This window comes from Triturus cristatus, chromosome 9, assembly GCF_964204655.1.
Source record: "Triturus cristatus chromosome 9, aTriCri1.1, whole genome shotgun sequence".
Classification (NCBI taxonomy): domain Eukaryota; kingdom Metazoa; phylum Chordata; class Amphibia; order Caudata; family Salamandridae; genus Triturus; species Triturus cristatus.
Window position 1 is genome coordinate 801,167,297 of NC_140592.1, and position 24,870 is coordinate 801,192,166.

Here is a 24,870-nt window from a genome sequence, read left to right on the forward strand (position 1 = left end):
TTAGGTAGCCAAACTCTAAGACTTCAGGAGCCAGATTGCCAGGTTCAGCTGTTGCGGATCTGGGTGTTGAATTTCTCCATGGTTCTGCGTCAAAAGCGCGGGTTTGATCCGCAGACTTTGATGCGACACCACGGAAAGTTCCAGAAAGGTGGTGTACCATGGCTGGCGTGCCCATGTTGGAGCAACCAGGATGAGTGTCAGTGAGTGCTGTCGTAGTTTGCGTGCCACCAGCGGTATCAATGGCGCTGGGGGAAAAGCGTACGCAAATCTGCCAGACCAGTTCATCCATATGGCATTGCCCTGCGACTGTGGATGTGGGAACCTGGCGGCAAAGCTTTGGCATTTTGCGTTTTCCCTTGTGGCGAATAGGTCTATCTCTGGATGACCCCACTGCTGGAAGTACGGTTGGAGTACTGATGGGTGTAACTCCCACTCGTGCATCTGGTGGCTGTGTCTGCTGAGCAGATCCGCCATCTGGTTGTCTTTGCCTGGGAGGTGTTCCGCCATGAGGAATATGTTCCTCTGAATGGCCCACTTCCACATGCTCTGAGCCAGATGAGACAACTGTGGAGAGTGTGTTCCTCCCTGCTTCTGTATGTAGTACATGGCGGTCATGTTGTCCGTCCGGATCAACACTACTTTGTTGCACAGGTGTACTTTGAATGCTTTCATTGCCAGGAAGATTGCCATCAGTTCCAGAAGGTTGATGTGCATCTTCTTTTGTTGTGTAGTCCAGTGGTTCCCAAACTTTTGACTTCTGGGGACCCCCACTTAATCATTACTGGAACCCGGGGACCCCAACTGAAACATTATTCGAATCCAGGGACCCCTCCAGGAGTCATTACTGGAAGTCGGGGACCCTGACCTAAGCAATGTTGATGATTTGAACCACAAAACAATACACAAAAATACAAAAAAAAGTATTCATCAAACAAATACACAAATAACACATTGTATTTAATTAGAAAACATATAAATAAAGAAGAAATCAAAATGTAATTTTATTAGAATGGTTGTAGCTTTTCAAAATTCAATTGAGGCCGCTCATCATCCATACTATATTCACTTTGATGCACTTGCACTGCTCCCGCAAATCAATCTGAGGATACTAATAAAAGATTTTGCCTCCAGTTTCGAGTTCCTTCATATTTACAGTATGTTTTAAAATGTTGAATTGTACATTTAGCCTCTTTATATATCTACACTTTATTGATCAGTTAATATTATTATTCGATTTTCAAAGTAGTTGCGGACCCCTTGAATAGGCTTTGGGGACCCCCAGGGGTCCCCGGACCCCAGTTTGGGAACCACTGGTGTAGTCCATAGTCCCTGCACTGTGTAATTGAGTACATGAGCTCCCCATCCCTGGAGAGACGCGTCCGCTGTCAGTATTATTTGTGGAACAGGCTCTTGGAACGGTCGGCCCTTGCAAAGGTTTTGTGGATTCCACCAATGCAGAGAGTTGTATGCCCGACCGCTCACCAACACTAGGTCTTTCAACTGTCCTTGAGCCTGATTCCACTGACGTGCTAAGCACTCCTGAAGCGGGCGCATATGCAGTCTCGCGTGTGGGACTATGAAGATGCAGGAGGCCATCATGCCTATCGACTGCATGAACACTCGGGCCGGAAGGGAGTGTTGAGGTTTGAATTTTGAGATCAGCAATTGCATGCTGTTGATTCTCACTAAAGTTGGCTGAGCTGTGGCAGCCAGAGTGTTGATTGTCGCGCCTAAGTACTGTTGTACGTGCGCCGGTTGGAGACTTGATTTTGGGTAATTTAGTGAGAATCCCAGATCGTGAAGAAGGTGAATGGTGTGGGACATGTGGGTGGCACATTGTTGTGCTGACTTGGCCTGAACTAGCCAGTCGTCCAAATAAGGGAAGACTGTGAATATTTTGTCTTCGCAGATGCGCGGCCACTGTCGCCAGGCACTTGGTAAAGACCCTGGGTGCTGTTGTTACTCCGAAGGGGAGAACTTTGAACTGATAGTGATTCCCTTGAATGGTGAATCTGAGGTATTTCCTGTGTGAAGGGTGTATTGGTATGTGGAAGTATGCATCCTTCAGGTCTAGCGTAGCTAGGAAATCCCCCTGACTGAGTAGTGGGAGAACCTGTTGGAGGGTGAGCATATGGAAATGCTCCGATAGTATATATAGGTTTAGGGGTCGCAGGTCTAGGATAGGTCTGAGCGAGCCGTCCTTTTTTGGGATCAAGAAGTACAGAGAGTACACCCCTGTGCCCTGCTGGGCGATGGGCACTACTTCTATGGCTCCTTTTGCGAGCATAGCAAGCACTTCTTGCTGGAGTAAATCTAAGTGTTCGGCTGACATAGGACGGTGCTTTGGTGGTATGTTGGGTGGAGTGGAGGTTAGTTCTAGACAGTATCCATGTTGAATGATGTCCCTGACCCACCTGTCCGTGATGATGTTCTTCCACGCGGGCAGGAACAGTTGGAGTCGTCCCCCGACAGGTGTTAAGTGGTCGGGGGGTAGGGAGAGGGCGTCACTGTTTGTTTTTTGGGGAGGACCTGGTGTTGCCATATCCACGTCCCCTGCCCTTGGTGCTGGATCCACGATATCCACCCCTGTTGTTTTTGTCGTAGGTGGTTTGTGTGCCACCTTTAGCATACTGTTGTTGTGACCCCTGACCCCTTGACGTTCCCCTATTTCCAGTGCGACGAAAGGAGCCACTCCGAAATTGTTGGGTTTGTAGCGCCCCCATAGATTTGGCAGTATCTGTGTCTTTTTTTATTTTCTCTAGGGTAGTGTCGACGTCTGGGCCAAATAAAAATTCCGTGTTAACCGGTAAGTTGAGGATATTGTTTTGGATCTCGGGTTTGAAGCCTGAGATGCGTAACCAGGCATGGCGTCGCAGCATGACACTTGTGTTTATTGCCCTGGCCGCTGTGTCAGCTGCGTCTAGGGTGCATTTTATGGACGCATTAGTGAGGAGTTGTCCTTCTCTAATGAGGAGTTCGGCTGACTCTTTATACTCCTCCGGTAGGTGTTGGAGCAGTGACTCCAGCGTGTCATAATGTGACCTGTCATAACGTGCCAGGAGTGCCTGTGTATTGGCAATGCGCAGGATATTGGCTGCTTGCGCTGCAACACGTTTGCCCGATGTTTCAAGGACCTTTGACTCTTTGTCTGGGGGAGGAGCATCACCAGTTGTCTGTGAGTGGGCTCTTTTACGAACGTTGGCAACCACCATAGAGTCTAATGGCAACTGACCCCTAATGTATTTAGGGTCACCAGGTGCAGGCTTATATTTCTTTTCAATCCTGGGATTTAACACCCGGGCTCTTGTGGTGTCCTTGAAAATTTCTTTGGCAGGCTTCAGAACCCCTTTAAGCATGGGCAGAGTCTTGACAGTCCTTTCTGAAGATGCGAAAGTGTCAAGCAGGAAGTCCTCCTCAATGGCGTCAGAATGTAGCTCCACCCCATGATGAGCAGCAGCCCGTTCGATAAGGGCATTAAATGCGGCCGTGTCCTCTGTAGGAGACGTTTTAATGTTGTAGAGTTGCGCATCCTGAGTATGTGGCGTGACACTGTGGTCTGTGGGGTCATCCCATGCCTGATCAGGATCTTGCGTTTCATCGGGATCTGCGTCCCCGGGGTAGATGGTATCATCCCCACCATATTCCTGCATCGGGTCCGATTCAGAAGGGGTAGGAGAAAAGGACTGCGGATCCAGTTGGAGGGGATGGAAGTGTTCTTGTAGCACTGGTTCCTGCTCCGCCGGTAGCTTGCATTTGAGGGGAATTTTGTATGGCACCTCTTACCTGACTGGCGTGATTTTGCGCTTGTGGAGCATGAGCCTGCCAGTGTCGGCGTCGATAAATTGTGGCCCTGAAGAGTCTTGTTCTGTTAGGCCAGAGGTGGTGGACTGTGTGTGGAGGAGACGTGTCCGAATTTGAAAGAGTTTCGGTGCCGATGTCGGCGGCAGCCCAAAGGTAATGTTGGTGGGCTCCGAGTGCGCTCTACAGGGTGAGGTAGTGTCGGGACCCGAGGTAGAGTGGAGGGCTACCCGGTCCCGGATACGTTGTAGAGATGCAGAGACCTGTTGCACAGCAAACTGAGATGGTGGTTTGGTGGGCATCTTGGTAGTAGGCGTGGAGGCCGACCCCGACTTTGTCGGAAGGGGGTCACTGGTTTGAAGGGATGCATCGATAGTCGACGTAGTCGAGGACTTCTTCGGCATCGGTGCTTTAGGCGTCGACGTAGCCGAGGCGGCCATTTTTACTGCGGAGGTTGCAGGCTTCGGTGTCGGCGCCGAAGGTGTCGGTGCCTTGTGGTGCCCGAGGGCGCGCTTCTTTTGTGCGTCGACCGAGTCTGCTGCGGTGAGCTCGGCGCCGAAGTCTTTCTGTATGCGTTCGGAGCCGACGACTTTCTTCGGCGTCGGCGCCGGGGCAGTGGACTGTTTCGACGCCTTTGATCCGACCACCACCAGTTTCGCTTTCGATTTTGAAGGGACTGGAGCGATGGATGTGTTAGGGTTTAACAACCCGGTCATCTTGGGTAATATTGGCTCTTGCACAGTGTTCGATGCCGGGCCGGAAGGCGGGGTCGAGGAACCATGGATTAGGTCTTGGGTAAGGCCCGAAGGCGATCCCTCGACCGGAGCTTGACGACTAATGCCGGCCTCCGTTTCGACGGATAGGCCTAGCTCCTCGGGAGAGCTGTCTTCTTCAGCCCCATAGGCTTCGTCGAAGTCCCCTACCTAGTCGACGGCTTCTTCACGTCGAAAGAGCTCTTCGTCATCTTCGTCCGATCGGGAACCATGCTCTGAAGCGGGGCTAGATAGTATTTCTTCCACGCTCTCGGCGTCCTCGTCCTCGGTGCTGAATATGTTGGTGGGTGCGGGCGCTGCTTGCTGCGCCTCGAGCCTCGCTGCCCGTCGGTTCCGTAGAGTTTTCTTGGATCGGAACCGCGCGCAGGCGATGCATTCCGATTCGTCGTGATCCGGCGAGAGACATTTGTTACAGACCGGGTGGACGTCGATGTGAGGGTACTTGGCGTGGCACAACGGACACCTCTTGAACCGAGTTCTCGATTCCATCGTCGATCGAGCGTCGAAGTTTGGACCAATTCGGTCCGAAATTTGGAAGAGGGTGTGGAGCACTAGAACTAGTAGTCGACACCGAACGGTAACTGTACCGACGAAAACTATAGACCTTTTGGCCTAAAACTAAGTATTCCGAAGTTGAGCTAAGATAGTTGCATCCGAACCCAATGGCGGAAAAAAAACAATCTGGGGATGGAGAGGATGCCCATGCGCACTGTGGTCCAGGGGAGGAGTCACCCATCTCAGGATACTTCGAAGACTCTTCCAGGACAACAATGTGCAATCATCCGGACCCAACACTAGGCGGCGATCTATGCACAGATATGAATTCAGCAGCCCACATGCCTCGAACCTATTGGTATCTCACCCCTGCTAGGATCCACCAATGGAACAAAAACCACACCGAAGAATGCTGGCTTGGCTGTGGGATGTCAGGCTCCCTTGCGCACCTTTTATGGCATTACCCGAGGCTGGAGCGATTCTGGAAATTGGTCCTCAATGATATTGATGCAGCTTTTGACACCGAGATAACCCCGCTTCCCAGCCTACACACTTTTAGGGCTATCAAACCCCCTTACCTTCCCACTGCGGTCACTTCGCGGCAGGCAAATGGCATTGGCTCTCCTTGCAGCACGGCAGGAGATCCTACTACACTGGGGCACTACAACCGTTCCAGATAACTCGGCGTGGCTCCATAGGCTTTGGATGACCTTGGCAATGGAACGGCTCTCACTAATCCAAACTCAGAAAACTGAGAAATATGCTGAACTCTGGGCTCCCTTCATTGCATTGCTATCGAAGGATCTTCGTGAGGTCACCTGCCCCAAGCTTTTGCAAGTTCTGCATTTGATACCTCCCTCAGTGAATTGCGCTGACCCTAAGTAGCGGGAGTGGGTGGGTTAGTGGAGTAAGGTTTCGCTACAGCTCTTGACTCTTAGATAAGGAGTTACTCTTTTTCGTTTTCCTGTTATGATGGGGTGGGTGGGTGGGCGGGAGGGAGGGTTTTTTTTCTTCCCATTGTTGTTTCCCCCTCTGGGTTGACTCTGGTTCTGGGCCACTCTGCTCTCTGAAGATACAGGCCGCTTGGACTTATTAGCCTTGATTCTACTAGACGCCTGCCTCCGGGATGTTGGCTTTATTACAGCACCTCTTGTACACCCTTGAAAGCACTGTTTGTAGCCGCCGGCCCATGTGGTTGTAGGCAGAAGGCTGTGTGCAACTAATGAGTCACCTTTCAAAAATATCTAATAAAACAGATTTGTTCCATAAAGAATATATCTTTTTCAAACTCTCCTCCTACCCCTGCCAACGGGCATCATCTCTAAACTTCAGGCAGAGCTACTGCAATTTATTTGGCAAGGGAAGAGACCTCGCATGAAGAAAGCCTTGGGCTTTCTCGCCCCTAGCGCCAGGGGCTTGGGCATCTCAGACCTCCAATTAGGTTACCAGGCAGCCCAACTGTGCTACTTGGTTGAGTTCAATATGGCTGAACTTGCTGCAGAGGAGTAAGAACTAGTTAAACCAACCTCCAGTATGGCTCATTTCCATAGCTCTCCTACCCTAACCATCTGCAAATTCCTGGCTGCGTTGAGGGCTGCGGGGTAGATGAACTTGGCATTCTCTGCCTGGCCTATACCATCTTGTAGCTCCATGGTTTACAACCCCTCCTTCAATGCCCTGGCACTCTTGTGTAACAGAGCTCTCTTCCAAGAGATAGCCTCTCACTGGGTGAGCCACTTATCACTTCTTCAAAGCAGTCTGGTTAATCCTTTTAACTCTGACCATTCATGGGGAGACCACAGGAAGTCTGAATTTTGGTATACAGACAAGAAAGTCTTATTACTTCTTTTCTGTATACTTTAGGATAAATTAAACAATAACATATTTCGGGATTTATCAATACCATTCTCCTAAGTCCGTGAATGATATTTATCAAGAATTCCTAGCGATAGTTCTTCATTACTAAACTATTGCCATATTAACCTATGTGGCTGGGTATCTACAATGGGAAAAATGAAATGTGCAATTCCTCTAAACCCAAGGGAATATAAAACATATTTTATAAAGACCATGCTTATAGCTACTTGCCCCCCCCCCACCCACCCCAGCGAACCTAGAGGAGACTTTAGGGGTCCTGAATTTTCAAAAATGGTGTAGATCCTCACTCCACAGAGCTCCTAGCACAAAAGTTGATTTTGGGTAGCATTTTACTATAATGAGGGAAGTGAAATGTGCAATTTCTCCATCTCCCGGGCATATAAAACCTCTTTAATAAGGGTGCTCTTTTTAAGTACCGGAAACCCTGGGACACCTAATATGCCAAAATATTGTAGTTTAGCACTTTAAGTGCCCCTACCACTAAAGTCAAGTGTGAGAACAATTTACATTTAAAAGCAGTGCTGTAACACAGGGCTGCTTTTAAAATTACCTTAGGCTCTCAGAAGTTTAGGCCTCTAAACTATTAGATACTAGGAACTTAAAGGTAGTTTTACTCCCCTTGCCCAATTATGTACTAGGGAATTATAGGGTAGGTCAAGCAAATAGAAGTTCACCCTAATAAACAAATTACTTACCTTCGGTAGCAATGCATCTGTAAGAGACATGGGTTAGTTGTAGATTCCTTACCTTAGAATTTCCTCCAGGCATCAGACTGGATCCCAAGATTTTTCTTAGGCAGTACCCCTGCACGTCGGTAGGTGAGGTCAGTCAACTCGTCGTCCATCGTCGGCGACATGGCCACCAGGGGGACGTCGCGGTGCCTACTTAGACTGCGCGCTGACGTCAGTTCTGACACAACTTTCCACACCAGAAGCAGAGCGATGAAAGACACTGACCACTGGTGCGGTACAACTAGGGCCCTGTAAAGAAGTCCCTATCCCTAGAAGTCAGTTCGCAGAGTGGGGAGGATGGGTGGGGCGGTAAGGATTCAACAACTAACCCATGTCTTTAACAGATACATTGTTACCGAAGGTAAGTAACTTGTTCATCTTAGAGAGACAGTTAGTTGTAGATTCCTTACCTTAAAATAGATACCCCAGCAATACCATTCCCGGAGGAGAGTCTGCGAACCAAGTTCAGACTAAAGTCCTGGAGGACCGAACGGGCAAAAACGCTGTCCCTCCGGACTTGGTTGTCCAGGTAGTACTTGGTTGTCCAGGTAGTAATGTCTGGTGACCGCGTGCAGAGATGCCCACGTTGCCACCTGACAGGTAGGAAGGAGTGGGACTCCACGTGCCAATGCAGTGGATACTGCCGTAGCCTTAGTGGAATGAGCACGCAGTCCGGCTGGAGGATCCTTCTTCACTTAAGTGTAGCAGATCTTTATGCAAAGGGCAACCCATCGAGAGATGGTACGTTTTTGACCAGCCAGGCCTTTCTTGGCACCTATATATCCAATAAAGAGTTGATCATCCACCCGGAAATATTTGGTGCGGTCAAAGTAGAATGACAGCGCACGTTTAGGGTCCAGACGGTGGAGTCTCTCCTCCTCCTTGGAATGGTGTGGAGGTGGAAAAAAGGTGGCCAAAGTGATAGATTTTCCTACATGAAAGGGTGTACCGAATTTAGGAAGCAACGAAGGCCTCGCTCTAAGCACCACTTTATTCAGATGCAGAGAGAAGAAAGGGGGCTTGGGAGACAAAGCTTGCAGCTCACTCACCCTGCGAGCAGAGGTGATGGCCACAAGGAAGGCAGTTTTCAGAGTAAGGAGCCTAAGAGGACAGTTATGAAGAGGTTCGAAGGGAGCACACATAAGATAAGTTAAAACAAGATTCAAGTCACACTGCGGCATTATGAAAGGAGATAGAAGAAATAGATGATTAATGCGCTTAAAGTATCTGTTAACAATAGGAGACTTTAACAAGGATGGCTGATTTGGCAGCCGAAGAAAAGAAGAGATAGCTGCAAGATAACCTTTGAGAGTGTCCAGAGCAGAGCCCTGCTGGGCCAAAGAAAGTATATACAGAAAGACCTCTGAAAGAGGGTCAGAAAGGGGATCCACAGCCTTTGCTGTGCACCATGCCAAAAACTTGTTCCATCTATTGGCGGATACGGATTTAGTGGAGGGACGCCTGGCTGCCAAGATGACATTACAGACTTTGAGCGAAAGGTAGAAAGCGGTCAACTGTCGCCGCTCAATTTCCACACAAGGAGGAGGAGACTGGGCAGGTTTTGGTAAAGAACCGTCCCCTGCTGCTGCGACAGAAGATCCTCCCGAAGGCGAAGTCTGATTGGAGGATAGATGGCAATGCTCAGGAGCTTGGGGTACCAGACTCTTCGTGCCCAGTCCGAACCACAAGAATAACTTAGGCCGGGTCGCGCTGATCTTCTTGAGCACTCGGGGCAGAAGTGGTATAGGCGTAAAGGCGTACAGAAGGTCCCAGTTCCATTCATGACGAAAGGCATCACCGAGCGAGTGCCCCCTTCGAAACTCCAAAGCGCAATACTACTGACATTCCACGTTCTCTTCGGTGGCGAACAGATCTAACCAAGGCTCTCCCCACCAGTGAAAGAGACCTTGCACCACCTCTGAATGAAGACGTGATTCGTGATCGACAAAGCACAGATGGCTGAGTTCGTCAGCCCTGGCATTCAGAAAATCCGTTGGGTGTTGAACAACCAGGGTCATGCCCAGATGTCCCAGCCATGTCCAGAGACGGAGAGCCTCCAGACATAGGGTCCACAACCCAACCCCGCCCTGTTTGTTGCAGTACCACATGGGGGTGATGTTGTCTGTAAACACCTGCACCTCTTTCCCTTTGAGAGAAGGAAGGCATGCCTTCAGTGCCAATCGGATCGCCCGGAGCTCCAGCAGGTTGACGTGGAGCCCGGACTCTGCCGGAGACCAGACGCCTCTGATCTCCGCCTCTCCTAGATGGCAGCCCCATCTCAAGAGTGACACATCTGTCACTACTGTTAGATCTGGTTGGGGAAGGGAAAGGGATCTGTCTCGGACCCAAGCCTGGTTCGTTAGCCACCACTGCAGTTGTGGTACAGTTCCCTCTGAAATCTGAACATAGTCGGAAAGATTCTCCTAATGCTGCACCCACTGGAACTTCAGGTCCCACTGCAGAGCCCACATATGCCGTCTGGCATGATTCACCAGCAGGATGCAGGAGGTCATGAGGCCCAGCAGCCTCAGAGACATTCTCAACAAAATCCGGGATAGGGGCTGCAACATCAGTATCATAGCCAGAATATTCCAGACTCGCTGCTCAGGAGGATAGGCCCGGAACTGCACTGTGTCCAGAACAGCTCAGATGAAAGGAAGCATCTGAGAAAGAGTCAGGTGTGACTGTGGCACGTTTATAGAGAAACCAAGTGAATGCAGGATATCCACACTAGTCTGGAGGTGGGAGACGACAGCCTGGGGCAAGACTGCTTTCAACAGCAAGTCATCTAGAAAGGGGAAGACTGAAACCCCTGATCTGCGCAAATGAGCTGTGACCACGCCATCACCGTTGTGTACACCCGAGGGGGCACTGGTAAGGCCAAAGAGGAGCACTGTGAACTGAAATTGCCCGTTGCCCACCGTGAACCATAGATAGCATCTGTGAGCTGGCTAGACGGGAATATAAAATAGGTGTCCTGCAAGTCCAACGCCACCATCCAGTCTCGGGGGTCGAGGGCAGACAGGACCTGAGCCAACGTGAGCATTTTGAACTTCTCCTTCCGGGGGAAGCAGTTGAGGGCCCTGAGGTCTATAATAGGACGCAGGCCTCTGTCCTTTCTGGGCACCAGAAAGCAGCGGGAATAGCAACCATGACCTACTTCTGGCGCAGGAACCCTCTCTATAGCTCATTTTGCCAAGAGAGCTAAGACTTCCCGGCGGACAAGCGCCAAATGATCCTCTGACATGCGATCGAAAGAAGGTGGCACGAAGGGAGGGGTTGTCTAGAAGGGGAGGAAGTAGCATCGTTCGACAATTTGCAAAACCCACCTGTTCAACATGATAAATTGCCAGTGGAGGAGGTGATGGCGTATCCTGCCTCCAACTGGCCATTGATGGGCTTGAAACGTCAGACTAGGAAGGTTTAGAGGCTGCGGCAGGGGGGGGTGGACTGGCTCGCCCACTGGCTCCCAGACCCTCGAGGTCACTGGGTCCCATGTCTGCAGCCACACAGAGGCTGGGCAGCTTGCGTGAGCCGGTGGCTAGACTGGGCCAGACGTGGTCGGGTACTCCTTCTGTAGCCATGAAAGGGACAAAAAGCAGATTGGAGTGGGCGAGAAGGCACAGCGAGGCCCAACGATCTGGCTGTAGCCCGAGGATCTTTAAAGCGCTCGAGCACCGGGTCTGCTTTGTTACCACAAAGACGATGGCCATCAAAGGGCATGTCCATCAAAGTTGACTGGACATCCCCCAAACAAACAGATGTCCTCAACCAGACGTAGTGCCTAGGCTACCAACGTGGCAATCGTTCGGTGGTATACAGTCCACATCCAATGATGAATTTGGCTGTGTCTTTCCCATCAGCTATTGCCTGGGAGAGAACGGCCCGGGCCTCCTCCAAGCACGGAGGTGGCACCTGCGCAACCCTATCCCAGATGGTATGGGAGTATCGGCCCAAGAAAAACACGGTATTCACGGATGGCAGTGCCAAGCTGGAGGAGGAGAACATACGCATCCAAAGATTGTGCAGCTTCTTGGATTTCCTATCTGGAGGGGCAGAAGGGAATGCGCCCTTTGAAGAAGAGGCTTGGACCACTAAACTCTCGGGAGAAGGGTGTTTGGTTAGGAACACTGGGTCACCTGCGGCCGGGAGGTGGCGGCAAGCAATCGTCCTCTCCACAGGAGTTCCTTTGATGGGCTTGGACCTGGTGCCCAGGAGGACGTCAGTTAAGGGCTTCATTAAACAGCAATAGGGGTTCATAAGTGGACGCTCCCTCCTCCGTAGCCACTGTAGGGAGAGAAAGCAAGACAGTGTCTGGAGAAGTGTCCAGGCGACTAGCATCACCCATGTCCGCTCACCAGTCCAGTTCTTCTTTCAGCTGGTCAGTTAAAGGGTCCAGCAAATACACCCCCCCCCTCCCCCAAGTCCTCATCACCAACCTCTGGTCGATAGGGAACACCAGGGATTAACAGGGGAACAATAGTACCCTCCGGCATCGGTCCGCTCCAATTCGGGGATGAGGATGGGGGCGGCATAGTTGTCTGGATTGGCGCTTGGGAAGGTCTGGATCCTTGCAGGTCCCCGGCGCCAGCCGCTGGCATCAAAGGCCCAGTACCACGGCCCGCCACTTGGGGCCTGAAGGCGTGCCGGTGTAGTTGGGCTGCCCAAAGATGAGGTGTAAGGCCTCGTAAAATTAATGAAGTTAGGTAGGGGGCGCTACGGCTCCCGGAAATGGGTGGAGGTGCGGAGTTGTCCCTGAAGCAGGCACCAGAGATGGAGCCTTTGAGCGACAACGCTCCGAATCTCGTGTCGCATCAGCCGACTGACGGGGAGAAGGTGAAGAGTGCTTATACTTCTTCGCCTTATTTTTGGATTTGGACTTACCTGAAGACCTCGACGACTTGGAGTGCGACGAGGAGTGGGGGCTCTGCGAACAGCCTCGTGACCTTCCTCTCGAACGAGACAGAGAGCAAAACGGAGTTGACCGCCGGGCCTTCAACATCTTCCGGGACCGCTCCAGCAAAGTCTTAGGATTCATAACCTGACAGTCGGAGCACGACTTCGAGTCGCGGTTGTGCTCCAGAAACCACAAGCACACGAAGTGCGGGTCTGTCACCAACATCATCCTGTGCTAAGACCTGCAATGCTTGAAACGGGTCAGACGATGGGCCATCCCTTGCACACCAAGAGTCAATAGACTTGAAAAGATGTTAACAAAACATCGGAAAAAGGCTAGCCAAAAAGTGGCTAAGGGATAGCTCTCACTGGATCTGTGCAAGGCCGGTGCGGAAAAATAAAGAACTAACGTCAGAGATCAGGGGCGGCATCTAAGTAGGCATCGCGACGTCATCCTGGTGACCATGGCGCTGACGACGGACACAGAGTCGACAGACGCCACCTACCGACACGCAGGGGTACTGCTAAAGAAAAATCTCCGGATCCAGTCTGACGCCTGGGTGAAATTCTACGGACAGGAATCTACAACTAACCGTCTCTTTCAGATATATAGTGTACCCTCACGTGCGTGTGTGCTTTCACTGTGTTTTCCCCATATCACTGGCCCTGGGCCTGGTTAGGCAGAGCCCAGGGACAGTCCGAGTCAGTTACCACCAGTACTAGTCCGCAAAAAATGGGGGTTCACTGGGCACACAGGATGATTTTGAAACACTAAGGTAAGGAATCTGCAGCTAGATGTCTTTATCAGACCATACTTATCAGCAGGAGTGATCAAGAAGGAAGTCAATCGGGTATTTCCACAACTCATGACATCACCCAGCCTGGATGGCATCAATACTGGTCTAGCACATGAAGAATGATGGGACACTTTGACATTCTCCAAATCAGTTGGAATCCCTCAGGTTTTGAAGCCTCACAGCATAAACCCACACATCAAATAAGGTCTGAAGAAAAGGGTGTGATACCAAACAAGTAGCAAATTAAACTTTGGTATTCGATGTAGAACAAACAAGCATTAGCTCTTCTGTTTTTCTCCAATAAGAAAAACCTTTGAGAAAACCTTGCTTGAATCAATGAGGCACAAGGGAAAGAAGTGATAGAGTTCTTTGGTGCAGTGGCTGAAGTGATGAGCATACGGCGAGTGCCTAGGCTTGTACTTGTTGGAAAGTCAAGGCCAATGTAGTTTTGTACCAGACTTAAAACTTCTATTAGCCATTTAATTCATTTAAGCTTCAGCAGCTATTCTAGATAGGATTGATATAGCACAATATTTTATCTTTGCTAGAAGGAATCTTCTGAGCTCTTTGAACTGGTCAATAAATTGGTGCATTCTTTAACGTGTGTAACTGCGGGGCATGTTTAGGCAGCCCTTTCATTGTGCAGACCAATAGTTATCTTGGACAAACCTCCTGTGACATTTTCAAATGGGGCTGTTTTACAATTTGTCCCAGAGAGTAAGCAAGCTTTGAATGAAGGTGTCTGATCCACACTGGCTTTCCCTCAAAAGGAGAGGAGCAAGTTCCACTGACTTCCAGCTTAGGTAAACAGTCAAGTAGAAACATATCACTGTCATGAGCAGCACAAAGTGATTCAACATTGGCCAGTGAACCCACCCAAGCAAAATTACTTCTGAATTTTAGTTTCACCACCCTCCTCTGATTACCAGAATAATTTACAAAGTTGGAATCATGTAAAAAGAAAAGCAGATGTAAATATTGACATTCGATTATCTGAAATCACTTTAAGAACATCAATTGAGCTCGCAAACTAAAACTGTGTAACGGAGCTAGCCCAAAGTGATCACCTATTTTATACTATGAAAAGTCACTTGTGTCCCAGCAGTAACTGGTCAACATTAATAAAGACATCAAAAGAAATGTAAAACCCACTTTAATATAACCTGCAGATTAGATTTCAGTGACTCTAAAATTGAGATAGTCCCCTATGTGCAATCAGATTTCTTAATCTTAAAAGCAGACTTCTTTTTGATAGAGCAAAAATAAAGATTTTGTAATCCTACCTGTGCATGGAATAGCGATAAACTCCTTACAGTATGTAATGGAATCAGCACTTTCACAAGAAACTGTTTATGTTCTGCTTTAAGAGGTAATGCGAAACCATTGATAATGCTAGAAGTAAAAACAGAAATGTTAACTTGAAAACTGACATTCTAACTGCCAAACTAAAATGTGCAAAAAGATTCCCTGAAACACCACAATTACAAATAGTTTTAACATAACCCATATTATCTTTTAATAATTTGTTTAATGAAAGCTTCGCAAAGAATACAATCTGAAACATACTGCAATTGCTGTTGGGTTGCATTTCTATCTAAACTGTTTAGGGGACAATGCTAACAAGAAGTGCTAGGACTGATAAAGGCTTGACAGACACAGCAAAGCAGCTATAGACAAATAAATGCATGCTACGGAAACATGCAGCTTGTGTTTTCCTTCTTTCTATTTATCTTCAAATGGATAATTTATTTGGCTGCCCAGAAGCATTTTCTGTTGAGGGTACACTGTTTATGTAGAATACTAGACAAACTATGGGGACTGTAAATATAGATAGCCACAGTGCTTTAATTACGAACTAGAGAGACATAAATTAGTGTATTTTAAGCACCTTTTTAGAGACATAAAATCCTTCTCAGTCTTCAACTCAATCTTAAATGAAAGGAAAGACAGATGGGGTGGGGAGGGGTGGTTTAGTGTTTATGAGAAAAATATTAGGAACAGAAAGTCTGACAAAACAGTGGTGATAAAAGACTAAAAGGAAATGCACCTACTTAGCTGTGGTACATCCAACTCTGTATAGGGAAATATATTTTTTCATTCTCAGGGACAAAAGTGATAAGATATGAAAGGTGGAATTCCTGGCAAGAGAGATATTGCAGCAGGCTAGTTGAGGTTGTGAAACTGTGTTCAAGGCCTTTAATAATTTCTTTCAAAACTGTGGTTATTTAGTGCTAAATAGTAGCTGGTATACTAAGGCATGGCTTAGGGCAGATACTTTGCTCAAGTGATGCCAGCTTGAGGCTTCTAAAATTAGACGGGAGACATGTTTGCTTTAGTGATTCTGGGCTATATCTCTGTATTTAGTCATTTAAGGTTATACTGGCACCCAACTTTGCTCAAAAAATGTTGACCCCATTGCTGGAGTGGGGGATGGGGGGTTACACTATTCTATATAATGGGGACTTGTGTATGATGAGATGGGTCTCTTCAATCTTTAAGGGCACGGGATTTAAGAAAGTTTGGGTACATTCAATCTATTAACTTGGTTGCTTTATTTTATTCCACAGACTGTTCAATTTTCCATCTTGCAATTAGCTTTTTCTATCTGTTTTTGGGGATTTTGCATGTTGTTTAGACTTCTGTCAAATAGAATGTGCTGTCAAACTGAGTACCATGTAGAGAATTACAACACTAAAGTAATTTTTAATTTAAAGTGTATTTACCTTCCTAAAATTTCCAACAATTCTGCTACACCATTGAAGTGCTCTGTTTCATAAACAAATCTACAAAAGAAGTAACATTATGAAATTAACTGAAGAAAAATATTCATATTTGCTACTGATACATGTGGAGAAGCAATTCAAGAACTGCCTCTCTTTATTCTACAGCATACAAATAATTGACATTTATTCATATAGCATTTAACATGTCTATGAAAACAACTGCTCTTACTTTACATTGTAATCAATTGCATAAATAATGTACAGAAACACTTGCAGCAAAGGGCACATTTTTAAAACAAGTATGCTGATGAGAAAAAGAATAAAATATTGCCTCAACAGTGGTTCTAGTGCCCGTTATTCTTGCTTCTCATCCTGCCCAGGCTGCTTGGTACAAGGCGAAAACGGTATTCTAACCAGATTTTTCTAACAGGCCCTTTTAACTGGTTCTAACCAGTATTGTACCCCAAGGTTACTCATACCACTTGCATAGGTGTAGTGTGGGAAATTGCTATCTGAAAAGGTCTCAGAGAGATTGCTTGCTGCTTCACTGACCAAAATGGTCTTTAGAACTGAATCTGCAGCGGTAAACAGCCAATGGCACAATACTCATGGCTTTAAGTTGGAGTGTTGCATCATAATCTAGCCAAACTGATGGAAAAAAGGATGCACGGAAAACAGCACAAAAAGATGAAAAAAGACCATGGAGTAGCATGGTCATTCTCTACATAAGCAATTTGCTGAGTGTGAGACAAGCAGGCTTTGAGCCGGTTTGCTTGCCCAAAAGCAAGAGAACTAGCAATTGCAAAAATGTGCCATGCTTTGTACAACAGAGACACAAAGGGTATGTCCTCTAGGTTACAGAACATATTATTGGGCAACACATTTGTTACAAATGTTTCTTCAAAGTAAACAAGAGTGAACCGCTCTTACTGAATGTGAACTGTACTTTACTTTTTAAAAGCCTGATCCAAAGATTTTTCTCCCCACAGAGATCCCCGAGAAATGGCAACAGTCCCAGATGAACAATGTGACTATTGTGTGACAAAGAGTTCTGTAAGAAAAACTTAGTAAAACAAAATGCAAAATGTGATGCGAGGAAACGGTTGCCTTCACTGCATGAACAAATGGTAACAGTAATTAAAACAAGCTCGGACAAGGCCAATAGGTCTCACCTTTATAATACGAGTGCCGAGCTGATTTATCATATTTGTCTATAAAGTATTGTTTAAAGAAAAAAAAAAGTCAAAATACCAGAGACAAAGCAACATGTATGTTATGGTACAACTGTACACTGAATGCAAGTGCAAAAAGGAGTGGGGAGCAACACAACGAAAGGAAGTATTTGAGAGGTGAAGTGGCACACAAAGGAGAGAGCTGAAGAACACTTGCACTCTCATGGAGGACAGAGTGAAACAGAAGGAAAATGTTACTTACCCTGCAAGCATCTGTTTGCAGCGTGTAGCGTTGTAGATTTGCATGTTCTTCATACTCCTGCCATATAGCGCTGAGCTCAGACCTTTACAACTTGTTTTTCTTAGAAAGGCTTTCAAGTCACAAGATGCAAGGGTGCTTAGTAGGCAATGTGCATGGAATTGCACAGCTTGTTAAGACTGTTTTCCGCACAGCTGGTGAGAGTAGGTATGGAGTAGTGAGTGAACACAGCATGGTGCACCATGTATATTGTGCAAGTAACTTAAAAAAATTTAAGCAGAGAACTGCAAGTTGGGCTGCAAGCAAAAGGAGGTGGTCAGGCAAAATGTGAACCTATAGCAATTAACGCTACAGATACTTACAGGTTAACATTTTGTTCATAGCATGTGTTGCTGTAGATACACCTGCTCTGCATAGACTATAAACCCTCTACCAGGCGGTGGCTAGTAAATCGATCATGTAGATGAGTGACATGAAGGACGTAAGATTGTCTGGTCTACCATACCCTGCTGGCTGGCTAAGATGTCCACAAAATAGTGCTTAGTGAAAGTGAACGAGGTTGTCCAAGTGAGTAAGCTACATTTGTCAGCTAGTGGGATGTTAAGAAAGAAGGTCATGGTTGCTACTTTCTTGCGTGTAGTTAGATGGCAGCAAGCGCTCAGACATCGAAGACCCTGAATCTCAGTTAATAGGCGTTCTGTAGTCTCCACAGAAGCAAAAAGAATAAATGATGGACGGACTACTGAATAATGCAAACATTCACCCCCAGTCACAAAGATCTGGGTTTAATCCACCGTTCTTTTGCTCACCATGCCACCCCAGATTGGACCCAGCCAAAAGCAAATCAGTCTTGACCCTGTTCCTCATGGGAACAGTCCAGTCCCAACTTCCAAACCAGGTCCTACCTGGAACAGAAACAAGCATCTTAGGACCTGTTTCGGGGCATCACCCCTCAACATTCAGGTTGGCTTGAATCCAGTGGCGCAGTGACCACAGGACCCACGTCAGGGTATACTCTTCCCACTTACGGAGACAAAAGAAAAAGGAACAAATGATCGACGGAATGCTGAACAATGCAAACATTCACCCCCGGTCACAAAGATCTGGGTTTAATCCATCATTCTTTTGCTCGCCACGTCACCCCTATTTGGACCCAGCCATATGCAAATCAGCCTTGACCATGTTCCTCATGGGAACAGCCGAGCCCGAACTGCCAAGCCAGGTCCTCCATGGATCAGAAACAAGCCTCCTGGGACCGGTTTCGGCCGAACTGTGTCATAAGGCGTGGGGAAGGACCCGCTGGCAGTTCCCTAACCAGACATCCAGACAAACCCGAAGGCCTCTCTGAGGACCTACAACCTTTTTAAATAATCAAACCTTGGCTCCCTTAAAAGTCCTCAGTTTGCTGTAGAGTCGACAATGGCCCTGGAAATTCAGGGTGCATTGGCTTCAGAACTGGGACCTGCTTAAATCAGATTGGAACTTCTTTCAAGAAAGGGAGCATCGGGGAGGCATCGAACCTTAGCTTGAATTCTTATATTTGACATTGAACTTGTCTTTCAATTTTGCCCTGGACTTACCAGAGGATGGAGAAAGGGACTGTAAATGGCCTCTCGACCTGGAACGGACTGACCCCTCTTTTTCCTGTGACAAGTGCTCATCAGGGAGCACTTTCTACAGGATTTGGAGTAGTATTTCGATTCAATGCACCAAAGACATTGTGCAGATGCGCTACCAACGCCTGCTCTTTGCAAGTGTGGCACGCTTTCCAACATGTCATTTTAAGGGAGGGAGACATCCCTGCCCAGTAATTTTTGAAAGAATTTGGTAAAACCACGGAAAGGTGGGGAGCCGAGCTCCAGTTCCGCATTGTCGAGCATTGAAAAAGAGGTGATGTCTGCAACTGCATGTAGCTTCATGTCATCACATCCAGAGGCAAGACAGATGCTATGAAGCAGACTGTGCCACCTGCTGGCACTTGCAAACTATTGATGAATTTTCCAGATCCAGGCTGGCACCTGTAGAGATTGAAAAGGTGAGGAGTCTGCCGACAGAAGTATCCATCAGAAACTCTGTAAGCTATTACTATAAAAAAAATATTGATTTATATCCTTCAAGATGAAGAAAAATATTCCAATTTAAATCAATTTAATTTACAAAAACAAAATATCGGAGAAACAAAAAATTTCAAATCACTAGATCAGGCTCATTTTTCTTGTAAAATTTCGAAGCCTCACTCATCTGATGGAGCATATTAGTTTATTTGGGAGAAGCTTATCTAACACCACCATACCTAGTGCTATATAGACTCACTTTCTGAATACTTAATCATGATAACATTTAAAACAAGCCAAACATACATGTATTGCAATTTCACACTTCTCTGTTCCACATACCGTAGAAAAATATTGTTAATCTGTTTTCTGATAAATGCTCTAAGACCAAGAAATTTGCCATAAATTCTGTGTAGGACTGTTTTTAGATAATCTCGTTCTCGAGGGTCTTCACTGTCGAATAACTCTAAAAGCTGAAAAAGAGAACAAATGAATCATTGTATTAGATGCGTTAAAATGTGGCTAAATTACAATGTTTGAACAGACACTTACTTGTGTGGCAATAGAATCTTTTGCTAATAATGAAAAATGCAAAGGCATGTACAAAATTCAATTATTGTGCACTGCAGACAGTGACACGCTTTACAAATAGATACAAAAGGCAGCTGGTCTTTAACCATGACTAGTACAGGCATTTCCCTCAAACAGCAGAAAAGAACATCTATTTGTGCTATTTTAACATTGCTAAATAGCAAGCTCTGAGTTCTTGGACACACAATTTATGCAAAGGGCACCTTTAGATGTACGTTTTAGCTTTTTGCAGAATCATGCTGAATGAAAGTGTGTTCGAAACCTGTGTTCAAGCTAATGAGTATGTTCAAACTCCCTCCAACTCCTCCTTGTGTTTTGGGGATTTTACTTTTATTTTAGATATAGTACTGAACATGTGTGATGGAGCGCAGAAAGTGATCTTCCCATGGATATAGTTCAGTAATATTCATGTAGTGTTTTACGTAATACTTTGTACTCTTGAACTTTATCTTTAACACAATTATCAGGTCGCGCGGGGGGCGTGGCTACGCATCGCTCAATGGCGGACGCGTGAGCTGAGAGCTCCGCGCCAGCCAAGCAATTTCTCCTGCTGATCGGAGATCCTGCCCTGGCCCGGGGGTGCCCTCCTGGGGGTCTTGCAGAGGGGAGCGGCTGGAGTGTTTGATGCTGCCCCAGGGGACCGCGTGCGTTACTTGGAGACTGCTGCTGCAGCGGGCGGAGGCCGGCGGGTCTCTGGGAAAATGGAGGTGTGACGAGCAGAGCTGTTCTGCGTCACAGCCGAATATGGAGACATTGCCTGCCTGTGGCGGGCGAGGAACGCCATGCCTGCAGCCGGGTCTCTGCAGAATCCCCCGTGATGGTAGGAGCTGGATCTTGTACGTGATCGGCATCCCGCCTGGAGTTGGATCCCAATTACGATCGGCGCTGGCACGAGGGCCTCATTGCGGCCTCGGTGAACTTAATCTGCAGTGCCGGAACGCAGCGCAGCGTCTTGCTCCCATGCCCAGCGCTGCCCCGGGGGCTTGACGCTTCCATAAAAGACAGTGAGCTGTGAGCCCTCAGGTGCGTAGCGGGGACTCTACCCACGCAGACTGGTGATAATTGGGGGCACTGCGGGTGTAGCGTGAGCGATACGCCTGGCTGACTTCATTTGCAGGGCGCACCATTTGGCTGAGCTTGAGTGCCCACGATCTCCACAGAATTCCTGTGCGCTGGCTGTGGCAACGGGAGAGAACGGGAGTGTAGTGGAGCGGTCTGCATTCTTTGGAGCGGGAGGGTCCCGTGAAATACTTCCCACATAGATCATTGCAACCTTTCACCAGCGGCAAGGTACTACACCAGACAATTGTGCCAGTGCGGAAAGTGGTGAGATCGGACATTACGACCTATATATCTTGATAGTGATAGCTCGACGCACTGCCGGTATTGGTTACAACACTGGCTCCTGCACAGTTCAATTGCCTGTTGCTTCTCTAGGGGCTTGGAGACCGTAACCTGTAGCACGATCACACAATTATAACATACCAGCCCCTTGGACAGCGTTTGTCCCCCCAGGCTTTTCTCCTCATCGAAGGTCGCTCGATAGCACTTTGACACGGTGGGGTTGCTGCATTGACACGGATGGCCACAACTGTGCAAGTGGTGGAGCGGGCAGAGCGAGAACTGGAGGGCGGAGCGCTGTGAGGCAGAGCGGGGTGGGGTCACCTGTGGAGCCGCGCAGGCCACCGGATGCTGCACGGCGGCCCTTGAGGGGGTCTGGACTTGCGGTGAGATGGGCTGGAGGTGGGCACCTACCTGGCAGCGGACTGAGGGACAAGTCTAAGCCAGAAAGGTCCTGTGATGCCGGTGCACCACCCGCACTGTATGGACAGGAGGGGCCGACTGGGGTGATTGAAGTCTGCTGTGGGCAGTTCCTCCCTTTCACTACTGGAGGCTGGTGCCAGAGAGGCGGTGCGGGACCTAGGGGATGAGATTGTGTGGGTTTTCCAACAGGACCTGCAGGTGGCCTGCTCCCGTTGTCGTTGGCCTACGCCTTGGTTGTGATGTGGAGTGGTCCTTCCTAAACTTTGGCCTTGGCGGCGGCTTGCAGAGGGGAATCAGCGAGGCCCGCCAGTCGGTGGAAGAACCTGGAGTGGTGGGTACCAGCCGGGCAGGAGACAGTTGTTTGTCCCCTTAAGTGCCGCCGCACCAGAGCGGAGGCGGGGAGGGGGAGAGAGTCCAGCTATGGGGAAGCCACGGGGGAGGCAGGTCGGTCCCCCCCCCAGACCTTGAGGACGACAAGGGGGACTCTACAACAAAAGACACTGGGGAGGAACAGGCGGAGGTGCTGGTTCATCAACTGGCCAAAATTCTTGAGGCTATATCGGAAAACCAAAGCGACCCTTCACCAGGACATTAGCACGGTGGCGGTCGGCCTTGGCCTGTTGCGCGCTGAACACTCTAAGCTGTCCGAGAGGGTAAAACAAACGGAATCATCCCTGGAGGCTCTGGAACCAGCCCAGCAGGCACTATCGGCCCAGGTGGGAGAGCTTGCCTCTAGGGTTAGCTACCTGGAGAAGCGGGCAGAAGACGCGGAGGGGCGCAATAGACGGAACAACGTCCGAGTGGTGGGCCTTCCGGAAGGAGTGGAGGGGCAGGACATGGTTGGTTATTTGGAAACATGGCTGAGGGAGGTTGTGGCACCTCAAGGACTTTCTTCCTTCTACACTTTGGAGAGGGCTCACCGTGTGCCTGCCCGGCGCCGGGTCGGCCACCCCGTGCTGAGGTGGCCAGGCTCCTCCATTTCCGGGACAAAGATTTGCTACTCAGGAAGGCTCGAGAGGCTAGTCCCTTTCTCATAGACAACAGTAGAGTCACTTTGTTCCCCGATTATACACTGAAGGTTCAAAGGCGTCACTCCTCCTTCCTAGAGGTTAAAAAAGCTCTGCGGACAGAAAGGATACAATATTCGCTGCTGTTCCCAGCCCGGCTCAAGATCATGCTCGATGGGTTGACCCACTTCTGCGAGGATCCAAAAGCAGCCTGGGACTGGATTGAGTCCTACCATGCGGGGGCCCTTTACAACCTCGACCAGAGAGGCGGCCGCCTGGGGTGGAACGCCCGGGGAGACGGGTGCGGAAACGCCGGAAGAAACCAGAACTTAAGAAACCGAGCCCGGCCAAGACGGCAATGGAGAGAGCTGCGGCGTTGGAGGCCGTGTTACTCATGGGGAGGTCTGGGGTATCCTCAGCGGAGACTGATTCTGAAACCAAGTATGGCGAGGAAGGAGCTGAATCCGATGCCTCTCAGACCTCAGGAGATAATATGCCCACTGTGACTCCGCAGCTTTCTAACGACATGTGATCTGTGGGCCTGTGGTGGGACGGACTGCTTCCTCCTTTCCTCTACTCTTCTGTCTTGTTGTAGTGGGGATTTATATCCTTTATGATCTACTTGGGGTGGTCTTTGCCCTGGATACCCTCTTCTTCTTGCTGGAGGTGGAGGGTGTTGTAGGTGGAGGGGGGTTCCTTGGGTGGGCGTGCCCGGGTGCGGGTTGGAACGGCCTGCCATGGCTATTGCTTAGTATTGACTGTGATTTAGACAAATGGTTGGTTTTCTGTCACGCTGCGCCCCCCCATAGGTCCTTGAGCAGTTGGCCTTGGATCTTTCCGAACTGGTGTGAGTTTTCACTATGCGATTTGTATGTGTGTTTGGGCAACTGACCGTTGTCAGTCCGCTCTTGGGATGGGGAGTTGTTTTAAGGGGGTTTGTTCTCTGCCAGGAGAGCGGTTGGTGTGTGGGGGTGGAGGGAGGGGGTGGAGGGGCTGGGGTGTTGTCTTGTGGATCCGATGGCTGCATCTGTGGGTAGACCTGAAGGGTTGAAGGTTCTGACCTGGAATATTAGGGGCATGGGGACACCTGCAAAGCGGTACAACATTTACAACTATATTAAGAGAAGGAGAGCGCAGCTACTGTTGTTACAGGAGACCCATCTCACGGAAGGAGAGGGTGCAAGCCTGAAGCGCAGATGGCGGGACCAGCTCTTTGCTACTACCTACTCGGCCTTCTCTCGGGGAGCATTGATCTGGATTAGGCCGGGGGTGCCCTTCCAATTACATCGGAAGGTACTTGACCCTGAGGGGAGGTATGTGGTGGTTACGGGCACTTTGAAAGGCAGGGAGATCACTTTGGGTAGTATCTATGGCCCAAATCGGGAGCAACTTTCATTCCTGGATAAGCTGTCTAGGATGTTGGCGGGGTTCCCCCAGGAGACCTTATTGTTGGGTGGCAATTTTTTTTTTTTTTTTGTTTGAAACCGTTTATTGCAATCTCAAATATATACAAGTATGGGCCTAAACCTTCCGGCCGGCCGCTAGAATGACAGAAGCATATGACATACGTACAAAAAGGCACTTGGCGTTGCAGAGAAGTAAATCAGGAGGTATCAACGACGTGGGCCACATGACTCCGAGCCCACAATACGGTTTCATTTTATACGAACACAACAACACAAAAAACCACACCCGCAAGGCAACCCGCAATCCGAAGTAACAGCACGTGCTCCTTAAGTGGGGGACCCCAACCATCCACAAGAATCTAAAGAGGGGAAGGGGAACAGATCAGGGACTGGGGAACCCTGTGCCCGGGGCTGGGGGAGGGGGTCAACTAGGGGGACGGAGCTGGTGAGGCAGCCGGCAGCAGTGGTGGCTCACAAATACCCCCGCGGTAGGCGTTCCAGGGGCCCCAAACTTTCACCCACGCCC

The 24,870-nt window shown here is 48.7% G+C and overlaps 1 protein-coding gene across 4 annotated transcripts in view; it reads right to left on the minus strand.

The window, feature by feature from the left end:
• The window catches only part of PPP2R5E (protein phosphatase 2 regulatory subunit B'epsilon), a 521,840-nt gene that overhangs the window by 258,907 nt on the left and 238,063 nt on the right, over positions 1 to 24,870 (minus strand). For all 4 annotated transcript variants that reach the window (XM_085626198.1, XM_085626201.1, XM_085626199.1 and 1 more), the window contains exons 6-8: positions 19,919 to 20,049; positions 16,092 to 16,151; positions 14,652 to 14,760 (exon numbers count right to left, since the gene is read on the minus strand). In XM_085626198.1, the coding sequence (XP_085482324.1) occupies positions 14,652 to 14,760; positions 16,092 to 16,151; positions 19,919 to 20,049 (300 nt within the window). The remainder of the gene's footprint in view (positions 1 to 14,651; positions 14,761 to 16,091; positions 16,152 to 19,918; positions 20,050 to 24,870) is intronic.